This window comes from Mesitornis unicolor, unplaced genomic scaffold, assembly GCF_000695765.1.
Source record: "Mesitornis unicolor isolate BGI_N332 unplaced genomic scaffold, ASM69576v1 scaffold12943, whole genome shotgun sequence".
Classification (NCBI taxonomy): domain Eukaryota; kingdom Metazoa; phylum Chordata; class Aves; order Mesitornithiformes; family Mesitornithidae; genus Mesitornis; species Mesitornis unicolor.
The window spans coordinates 2,885-13,953 of NW_010176947.1; the positions used below are offsets into that span (position 1 = coordinate 2,885).

Genomic DNA, 11,069 nt, shown 5'->3' on the forward strand with positions numbered 1-11,069 from the left:
GGCAGCTCCAGCTCATGGTGCTCTGCCCTCTGCCCTGCTCACAGGGGAGAGCAGAGGCGGCTCTGAGCCAACGCTACGGCTCCCGGGACAGTGGGAGATGTGAGAAAACGGCCACACACCACCCCAGAGTTTGAAGCCTCGGTGTGGACACTGGTTTGAAGTGGCAGGGGTGAAGATGGAGGCAAGAGGGAGGAAGCTGTGAGGCTGGCAGTGGTGTGCAGATGTGTGCTTTGACAAGGTGGTTCCTGCTGGTAGGGGCGAGGGCTGTAGGAGGTCACTTTAGAGGAGCTCTCACTTGTGCCTGTGAACAAGGAAAGGACTTCAGTGCCTCCTGTGTCCTTTCTAGAGAGCCCGAAGTGGCTTTCAAGACCCCTTTTTTGTCCTACAGCCCTAAAGGGAGGCACAGGTTACCCAGTGGTGAGCACACGCTGACCGCTGCCGTCCTGCCTGTGCAGACCAACTTCTTCACCCCAAATGACGATGCTGGTCTTTCGAGCAGGAAGAGGAAAAACTATGCACCAAGTCAAAACCGAACAGCTCCTCTGCTTTTTAACCTCGTATGGGTCTCACTATGGAGCTCTGGAGCGGTGCTTCCGTTGAGATGACTTTCAACTCTGTCTTCTTCTTGCCCAACAGCAAAACAAGCCCAGTGCAGCAAAAGGGCCAGTGCGGGAGGAGAGACGGTGACGCTGTGAGGTGATCCCCATGCTTCCCGTTGCTTCTAACACACTTTCACGTACCTCATGCATTTCTGATTTCCTAACTAAAATCTGGTTCCCACAGAGGCCAAACGCTGAATTGCAAGCACGGATCTTCCTGTGGCTCAGTGCACCTGGACCGGCACAAGTCAGTTAGAGAGCAAAGAGGCCACCTCCAGGGACAGGGGCTGGAGCCTGGCGGGGAGGTCTCTCTGCAGGGTTTGATTTGTCTCTGCTCTCGGAAGGCAAAGGCTGCTCGTGCCCTGGAGAGGGGCTGCTGGCTTTACTTTGGAACCAGCCCTCGGGACTGTGGGTAGAGCTGAGAACTATGGGTGCCTGCTGAAGAGGATCCCCCTGATTTCCTTCCAGTTTTAGGCCTGAAGAAGTAAAAACGAAAAAGAAAAAACAAAATAAATAAACAAAAAGCCCCAACAAAGTCACCTGGTACTCAACAAAATTAATCTCCCAAAAGCTGATTTCTTTTACTGGATTCATTCTCTAATCAGCCTCAGCTTTCCCTGCTGTGCTATGCTCCTTTCTCTGCTTTACAGCCAAGCTCACCCTAACCGTGCTGACGAGAAGGGCTGCGAGACAGCGGCTGTGCTTGGACCTCCACCGTTGGCTGTTTGGCTTCCTGAGAGCCCAACTCACCTGGGTTTGGATTTTTTGTTTGAGGTGCTCTCAAAGGTTGAAGCGTCCACCTGTATCTCATCTTCGTCCTGCAGAGCTGCTTCCAGAGCCGCCTGAACTTTGGGAGCGATGGCCGGACCTTCGTAGTCTCTCGTGGTTCGGCTGGGCATGTCGAGTTCCAGCAGCACGATATTCTCTGCCTGAGGCAGTAAAAGGAGGATTAAAGTCTGCACGTTTTCACAGAATCACAGAATCGCTCGGTTGGAAAAGCCCTCTGAGATAATCCCGTCCAACCGCTCCTGTCTACCCCCTAAACCATATCCCTAAGTACCTCATCTACCCGCTCTTTAAACACATCCAGGGATGGTGCCTCCACCACCTCCCTGGGCAGCCTGTTCCAGCTTCTGACGACCCTCTCAGTCAAGAACTTCCTCCTTATCTCTGACCTGAACCTCCCTTGGCACAGCTTGGTGCCGTTTCCCCTTGTTCTATCCCCCATCACCTGGGAGCAGAGCCCAGCACCCACCTCTCTCCAAGCTCCCTTGAGGCAGTTGTAGGTGGTGATGAGGTCTCCCCTCAGCCTTCTCTTCTCCAGGCTAAACAAGCCCAGTTCCCTCAGCCGCTCCTCATCAGGCTTGTTCTCCAGAGCCCTCCCCATCCTTGTGGCTCTTCTCTGAACACGCTCCAGAATCTCAACATCCTTCTTATAGCGAGGGGCCCAGAACTGAACACAGTACCCATTTTCGTACCCATTGGTTCTTTTCCCTCCAGAAGTTTATTCTGAAGTACTTTATAAACGCATGCAGGACGCTGTACAGATTTACATCCCACTGAAAAACTAACAGCCCTCTGAAACTCCCGCTCCCCTGATCAGGAGGGTGAACACACGAAGGTTGTGACCACATCTGGGCTTACCCTGTACCGAGCCTCTGGGCGATGCATCATGGACGTCCTGGCGTGCTGGCTCAGCGGCCGCTTGTAGCCCACCGCAGACACCGGTCTTTTCATCATCTGCTGGTTACTGGAGACAAATGGACACTCAGTCAGTTACACACCAAAACCAAAGACTCCTCTCGGAGTTCCTGAGCTGAACCATCTGCAAATTCCACACAGAAAAATGTTTCAAGAGAGCAGAAACTGCCCAGGCTGCATTTGCAGACCCGTTACCCTGTGCCTTCTGCTCCCTGCACGACGGGGAGGATTCCTACGTATTTTTACTACACAGACCGCAGATGCACTCAGCTGCACCCAAGTTTCTAAATTTGCTGTGGAGAACTTGCTATGCAGAGAGTCAGGACATAGCCACAGCTACAGGTACAGAAGAAAAATCCCAATCTTCCAGGAATTTTCCCATCTGTACGTTCCTGTTTCATTCAACTTACTGAGAGGAATGTGATCTTTTCTTTTACTGTGCAGCAAGAAGTCACGAACTCTGCAGGGGCAGTTTAAACCCCCAGTTCAACGCCTCTCCTGGGCTACCTTGTTGACAACTGCAGGGTTTTCTGCGACCCACAATTCCAGCCCAAGAGAAGACTGGAAGCACACTCACTCCAGACGGGTTATGGGGTGCAGTTTCCACTGGTCCTCCTCTTCATCGAAGAATGATCTGTTCATGATCTTGTTCTTTTCTTCCAAGGGAATAAAATTTTCAATAATCAGGTGCCTACGTGCAACCACAAAAATGGGAAATTAGAGGAGGAACATAATTAGCAGATGGCTTTCTCCAGTGATTTAATACAGCCCTGGAAAAGGAGGAATGTTTTCATTTTCTCATGTTTAAATCCTGTTCCAGCAACATGTGCAACGCAGTCCCTCCACTCCCCACCCCAAGAAACCACCTCTGTCACAGTTCACAGCCGGCAATGAAGCGACGGGACCTACTTCAGCTTCAGCTCCCTGGTGAGCTCGTTCTGGGTCTGCTCCAGTTCCTGGCGCTCCTTGATGTGCTCCTCCTGGAGGTCGTGGATCTCTGCCTTCACAGCTTGCAGCTTGGAAAACAACTGGAGCGGACACCAAGAGCCAAAGTCACAACTCACCAATGTTCCTTCCACGTTCACACACGAGCTGATTTTCCTCCCAACCCCAGGCCTGGAACCATTTTCCTTTTACCTTCTTGAGCTTTTTGGTCTTTATGTCCACCTCTTGCTGAAGAGAACTGTAGGTCTCCTTCAGCTCCAGCGTCTCCTCGTCCCGGCTTTCCATCTGCTGCTGGATCTCTCGCTCCCGACGTTTCTGAAGAAGGTGACACACAACATTAAAGACCACAGTGACCTTGCCACCTCCAGGCTGACGGTCATCAAACCAGCGCTCAGGATGGTTTTACTTCCCTGGCTTCCAGGGCTTTTGCCTTAGAAACACCAGAAGCGTTAACTCCTCATGGTCTTTACGTTGCTACTAACAGCAGAATTAGCACAAATAGGTGCTCCAGCTTCAATTAAAGGAACCAAATGTCATGTTTAGATTATTTTGGTTTCCCTTTCGTCAATTTGTGCTGGTCATTACACTTAAAGAATCCCCAATGGAAAACGCACAACAGAAAACACTTTTAGCACAGGGTAAACATCCCCCCCTTGAGCTGAGGGCTGAGTTTTCACCCTCTGAGGTCTTCCAACTATTTCTTCACTTAGAGAGCTCCAATCAAGATGGGCCATAAATCTTTAACATGAAAAGCTGGAAGAAAACGATTCTAAGCCTTCTTGACGTATTTCACACAATGACAAATAGGATGTGAGCCCTTCCTTTTGGGATCAAAGATTGCCACGAAACCAATTTTAGGGCTAACCCTGGGCAAATCTGCTTACGGTTTCTCCTGATAAAATACTGCATTAAAACCGTTCTTCCCATACCTGTTCTGCAATCTCCTGGCGTTTCTGCTCCAGGATTTTCTGCTGTTCATTCGTGTGATCCACGATATTCTTCCCTCCCACCAGGAGCTTGCTCTCCATGGCCTGAAAGGGAAAACCAAGCTCAGAAGCTTCTCTCGGTGACCACAGGACGTAACTTTCTCTCCTATGGATACAACTCCTTCAGGGCAGCTCCCTTATTTAATGCTCTCTGTCAAGTCGGCTGCCGCAGGAATTACTGCGTCCTAAGAATCCTCTAAAACCGTGGGACTAATGGGACAGCAGCGTGCTTGGGACGACATCGCTGCGATGCGTGGCAAAGCCACAGAACCAAACCGGGTGCTCGTGTCCGTGGTCTGGGAGGGAACGACACATCTTCTGTGCCACAGCTTGTGGGAAGATCTATCACCATCACCTTGACTGCGCTGATCGCCTAAGATCCTCCAAGATCAGCACAGGAGAACAGCGAAACACCTCGTGAGTATTGAAGTGCGTAATTAACGGTGGAAATTTCCACTTCTGTCTAGAAATGGGTTATCTGAAGAGCTTCCAATCTAAACACAAAGCACTGTCTGGGCAGCTTCTTGGGAAGTATCTTTCCTAATCGGGGAAAATGGGGAAACCCTCTCTTTTCCCCACAACCCAAACAAACTGCTTTCAAAGAGCACGATACCTTGATTTTGGCACTCAGCATTTCCGTTGCTTCCTTCTCTCGCCTCAGGTCTTCCATTTTCTTCTCCTTCCCCACAGCCCAAACAAACCGCTTTCAAAGAGCACGACGGGGAAGAATCCTACCTTGATTTTGGCACTCAGCATTTCCGTTGCTTCCTTCTCTCGCCTCAGGTCTTCCATTTTCTTCTCCTTCTCTTTCAGCAGCCTCATCTTCTCTTCCGCCACCAAGCTGTGATCCTCAACGATAGCTTTCTTCTCGATCTCCAGCTTTTCTTGCTGCTCCCTCCAATAGTCATCTTTGTCATCTCCTTCATCCTCCCCCTCCTCAGTGTCCTCCTCCTCTTCCCCACCATCCCTCCTCCTCTCCCTCCTCTTTCTTTTGCCAATGGACCGCTTTTCCAGCTGGGCCTTGAGCCGAGCAATCTCTTCCTGGAATTCTCGCAGCAGAGCATCCTTGGGATCCTCATTGACTCGCGGCTTGTTCTTGATGTTTTTGGCACGGTTGGCGTACCTCAGCGTCGTCAGAGTCTCCTCTACGTTGTAAGAGGCAGGGCCTATATTGGCCACCATCACGGTTTTGGCATTGCCACCTAAGGAGTCCTGAAGTAACCGCGTCAGCTTTGAGTCCCGGTACGGGATGTGCGTGCTTTTGCCATCCACTAGGGCAGAGATGACGTTGCCCAGAGCCGACAGAGAGAGATTGATTTTCGTCGCCTCCTTTAACCTTTCTCCCTGTGCTCCGGTCTTGGCTTGGCGCTCGCTGCCCGCCAGGTCCACCAGGTTGAGCTTCCCCACGCGGATGTGGTTCTCTCCATCCAGGCCTAACTCGCTGCACTCGATGGTGATCACGAAAATGGCGTGGGATCGAGAGCTGTGTTCGTTCATGTTGGTGGCGCCGACCGAGCGGTTCTGGTTGCCCACGTTCATGACGTGCTCTATCTCCTTGACGCTTTTCGTGACGAAGGAGGACAAATCCTTCACGTACACGCCCGTGTCCGGTCTCTCCTTTAGCTCCAGCCGCTTGGACTGGTCCTTTGATAACAAGTCTCTGATTTCTTCTTGGTATATCTCCAAATAAGACGCTCTAACTAGATACTGCTGATTCTGAGATCTAGAGATGTGGGTGAAGATGTGATCGAAGGAATTGGGGATGACCCCTCTCTTCTCGGGATCGCCACGCACCCCTTCCATCGTGTACGTTTTCCCCGTCCCGGTCTGCCCATACGCAAAGATCGTCCCGTTGAACCCTTGAAGAACGGAGTCCACGAGAGGCCTGAAGGTCTCATCGTAGAGTTCAACCTGCTTGGAATTCCAGTCATACACAGCATCAAAGGTGAAGGTTTTCGGCAGCTCGTGAGATGTTCCCCGCGGGTTTTTCACCGACACCTGCCCTAACTTGACATCCACGTTCACGACTCTCTCGTACGAAGCCGTCTTCTCTTTGCTGTTCATCGGCCGGCACCGCACCACCACCCGCACGGACTCGCTGCTCTTTAACTTAGACATTGCAGCAGGGCTGCGCCTGGCGCCACCCGAGTGACGGATGATCCCGGGCTGAAACCTGGAACAGAAACAAAGGGGGAACGAGTGAGGGCACTTTGCTGCAGGTGACCATTTCTCACAGAGCCGCAGATCTGACTCATCCATTCGAGCAGCATTTTGCATCACAGAATCCCAGCATGTCAGGAGGTGGAAGGGACCTGGAAAGCTCCCCCAGTGCAACCCCTGCCACAGCAGGATCACCAGAGCAGTCACACAGGAACACGGCCAGGGCTTTGGGTGTCTCCACACAAGGAGACTCCACAACCTCTCTGGGCAGCCTGGGCCATGCTCCATAACCCTCACACTCACAAACTTTGGCCTCATCTTCAGCTTGAACCTCCTGTGCTCCAGCTTGGGACCATTGCCCCTTGTCCTGGCATTGGCCATCCCAGAGCAGAGCCTGGCTCCTTCCTCCTGACACTGCCCTTTCCAAATGGATCCCCAGGAATGAGGGCACCCCTCAGTCTCCTCTGCTCCAGGCTCAAGAGCCCCAGCTCCCTCAGCCGCTCCTCAGCAGGAGATGCTCCACAGTGTTCACTTCTCCAAGTAACAGCGCTTGTATGGTGAGGGAACACGGCAAGGCCACTGTCTCACCATGGCTGCCAGATCCGCACCTCATCTTTGTGGCCCTGCTGGACTCTTTCAAGCAGTTCCTGTCCTTCTGGAGCTGAGGGCCCAGCACTGGACACAAGATTGCAGCTGTGGTGTGAGCAGGGCAGAGCAGAGGGGCAGGAGAACCTCTCTGCCCTACAACCACCCCTTCTCATCCACCCCAGGACGATGCTCTCCCCACTCAGGTGCCTGTCATCCTCAGTGGCACACGATGCAGGAGCCCTCTCCGTGTTGCTTGATCTGAGTCAGTTTTTGGTGTCACATTTTGGGGTACCCCACGTGCGTGCTGGGGATGCGGGGATGCAGGGAGCATCGCATTGCTGTAGGAGCAGAGAGGATTCACATTCATTCATGAGCCTCAGCACCCTCTGCCCTTCCCAGGACAGCCATCCATTGAGCCGTGAGGGACTGTGAAGAATACAAATAATGTACAACATGAGAACTTCCAAAAGGCCTGGGCTGAGGCAGCATTGCTCCACCAGAGCCTGTCCATCCATCATTCGATAACGTCAATTTACATTTACACTGCAATCCCCTCGCATGCGATGCGATGTGATGTGGCATCAGGACCACATTTAACACCTATGTCTGGCTTTTCTTAATGAGAGCAGCTCCCTGGAATGCCGCCCAAGTGCTTTCATCCTCTTGTGCATTACACTTTAAAGTCACTTTCTAGAAGCCTCCTTCCAGAATAAGAGATCTTTAATTGGGCTGCAGCGGCTGCGAGCATCCAAGATAAAATCATTACACAGTTTATCCATTTCCAGGCACCACATCCCCTGAATATTCTGCGTTTCTGCTCTTGGGAAAACTGCTGCTACCTTTCCTTTCTGTCAAGAATCGAGTGAAAATAATTGTTACAGAAGCGTTTTCACCCAGTCTCGCAAGCGAGCTCGCTACAAAGGAAATCATTAAAGCAGCCAAACGTAGCACGATATCCCAAGGCTTGCACAGATGGTAAAAGAAACCAGTGCAGGGAGGGAACTACCCCAGTGAGGTGGGAAACTGCCACCACCCAAGGGCAGTGAGGTGTGCGGTGTCCCCACCGTGCCCCCACCGAGGGCACCGCTGCAGCCCTGGGAATCCAGGCCCTGCACACCCCAACATCCAAAGTCAGCCCTGGGCCTGTGCTCACCCTGGGGGCACCCAGCCCCGCCGTGCTTTGGGTGTCTGAAGCACAGCTGCTCACACACACCCAGGCTGCTATTTCCTTTTGGCAATTGGGATTTCCCACAAAAGCCAACAGGGACCTGCTGAAACACGCTCCGTGCTCCTGCTCTGGCGTCCCAGCAGAATCAGGTTTACAAGATCCAGCATCAACCTAAACTCATCAACCTAAAACCCAGTTCTGAGATCTGAGGAGAAGAAGAGGCAGAAACGCTGCTGCACCCCCGGTCACCGGCACAGTGAGCAGAACAAAAGGGCCGTGGTACTGCTAAAGCCACAGCCTCACACGGAAGATCTATGGCACAGCTCATGGAGTGCACTGTGATCTCCAATAAGTTGGGTTTTTCCCAAAATATCTTTCAGGAAGAGCTCTGAGACCCTTCTGCCAACTGGAACGAAACCCAAACCCAATACAGACTGGAAACCCCAGGCAGTGCTGGCACAGGCTCAGCCCGGCCTCCTCGGGACGCTCGCGCTGCTCCACTCCCAGCTGCGTCTGCAGCAACCCAGGGACTTGGGCTCATTGGTCTGCACCCCATAATCGGGTGGCTCAGGAGAGCGTCTCACAGCAGGCGACAGAGGACGTTGGGAGCAGAGCTGGAGGGCTGGGAAAGGCAGCAGCACAGCTCTGAACCGGGAGCCTGCCTGTCACCACGCTATGAACAACAACACAGACAAACAGGTTTAAGAACTGGATGGAAGCTTCAGTGCAGCCTTCAGGGTTTCCTTGGGTTTGTGAGGGGAAACGCCTCGCTCCCACGAAAGCGGGGGCAGCGACCAGGAGGACGATGAGGGCCAGTGGACTCACCAGACTGGACAATCATCCGGAACAGCACTTCACAGCCTGAATTCAAACTGCTGCGGGAACCTGGGGTCACTGCTGAAGAAAAACCTTTCCCTCCCAACCGGCAGCTCCAAGGGAAGACGAGCTCAGTGCCTGGACCACGAGGAGCGCGTTTTCTGGAGCACCAGCAGCAAAAGAAGAGCTGAAATGGGGACAAGCCTGGCAGGAGCACGGAAGCAGCTCTCCCTCGAATCACCTCGACCAGCTGTGCGCACAGACACGCACCTCGCCTGCCGCCTCCACCAGAGACATCCCTGGCCTTCAGGTTCAGCCCATTTCTGTCAGCCAAGCTCACACAACCACCGAGGCTTCGTTTTTCTGTGTTATTACACAGAATCCCAGACCGTGAGGGATTGGAAGGGCCCTCCAAAGCTCATCCAGTCCAATCCCCCTGCCGGAGCAGGAACACCCAGATGAGGTTGCACAGGAAGGCGTCCAGGCGGGTTTTGAATGTCTGCAGAGAAGGAGACTCCACAACCTCTCTGGGCAGCCTGGGCCAGGGCTCTGTCACCCTCACTGAGAAGAAGTTTCTTCTCCAATTTCAGTGGAACCTCCTGTGTTCCAGTTTGTGTCCGTTACCCCTTGTCCTATCATTGTTTGTCACCGAGAAGAGCCTGGCTCCATCCTCGTGACACTCACCCTTTAAATATTTATAACCATGAATGAGGTCTCCCCTCAGTCTCCTCTTCTGCAAACTAAAGAGCCCCAGCTCCCTCAGCCGCTCCTCAGAAGGGAGATGCTCCACTCCCTTGATCATCTTTGTAGCCCTACGCTGGACTCTCTCCAGCAGTTCCTGTCCTTCTTGAACTGAGGGCCCAGAACTGGACGCAATATTCCAGATGTGGTCTCACCAGGGCAGAGCAGAGGGGGAGGAGAACCTCTCTGCCCTACAACCACCCCCCTCCTGATACACCCCAGGATGGCGTTGGCCTTCTTGGCCACAAGGGCACAGTGCTGGCTCATGGTCATCCTGCTGGCCACCAGGACCCCGTTATTACCGTGAACGTTGGCAAATACTCAAATCAGGCACCAATTCGGAAAAGCAGAGCCGTGCTTTATTCCGCATAATTAATATCCGAAGTATTAACTCACCTGGGGGTTACAAGTGCAACACCCAGCGTGTCCCCCTGCGGCAGCGCCGCCAGAGGCATCCGCCGAACAAAAATCACCTTGGATATTTGCTGGTCCTCTGGGTGCACCTCATCAACGCGAGCTCGATAATCTTTTGACACCTTTCCCCATTTCACTTGCAAGTCTCTTTTTATAGTCACAGAGAAATTATTTTATCCCTGATTTGGGCTAATTTCACAGCAACCTATGACAAATCTTCCCCAGTTACTCTGGCTGCTGCTGCGAGGTTTACAGGAAGCACAACAAACGATGTTTCTTCCCAGAAGTAGCCAAGTGCGCAACTGAAAAATAACCCCAAGTAGCTGGCAGCGTTTGTATCCCCCAGAAACTCCACGGCAACGTCTGAGGTGTCCAGAGCGGCTGGACCGGGATGGCCAGGAGAGCTGGGACGGCAAGCCGGCCCCCGGGCCCCCCCGCCCCCTGCCACGGGGAGGGGACGTGGCTCATGACATCAGATCAGCCTTAAATGACCCAGGCCAGGTCCTCAGAGTCTGTGACGGGTGAGGGCTGAGCTGAACGCACTGGAGATGTGCCCCAGAGAACTGAGGGCAGCTGGGAGAAACTGAAGCATTTTGTGGGTATTTCAATGTAAGGCTGTGGTGAAAAAATTAAGAGCGCCACAACACGAGCTAAGCGAAGGGAACCGCTTCTGCTCAGACACTTCCAGGAGCCAGGACGCGAGCGCTCGGCCCGGCCGTGAACCACGCACCCCCTGCCCGGGCCGGCCGCAGCCCGGAGCCCTCCCCACCTCCCTGCTTCACTCGAAACACGTCAGGAAGATTTTCTCGCTACGCTGCCTGACGCCTCCCTGCACATCCCCAGGCACTGCTCACAAAATCCCATCGCTTTCCCGCAGTGTAAATCTTTGAAATATTTGTGGGTTCATCATCGGCTTCGCTGCTGAGCAACCACCACCGCCTCCCGTGTTCT

General features: G+C 53.1%; 1 protein-coding gene across 1 annotated transcript; it reads right to left on the bottom strand.

Annotated features, from left to right (window-relative positions):
* Positions 1 to 490: 490 nt before the first annotated feature.
* Positions 491 to 6,401, bottom strand: KIF3B (kinesin family member 3B). Its single transcript, XM_010181901.1, has 8 exons — positions 4,967 to 6,401; positions 4,175 to 4,276; positions 3,438 to 3,560; positions 3,210 to 3,328; positions 2,878 to 2,991; positions 2,244 to 2,349; positions 1,350 to 1,528; positions 491 to 1,075 (listed from the first exon to the last, which is right to left on the bottom strand). The coding sequence occupies exons 1-8, from the start codon at positions 6,347 to 6,349 to the stop codon at positions 982 to 984; spliced, it is 2,220 nt and encodes a 739-aa protein (XP_010180203.1). The 5' UTR covers positions 6,350 to 6,401; the 3' UTR covers positions 491 to 981.
* Between the last annotated feature and the right edge of the window lie 4,668 nt (positions 6,402 to 11,069).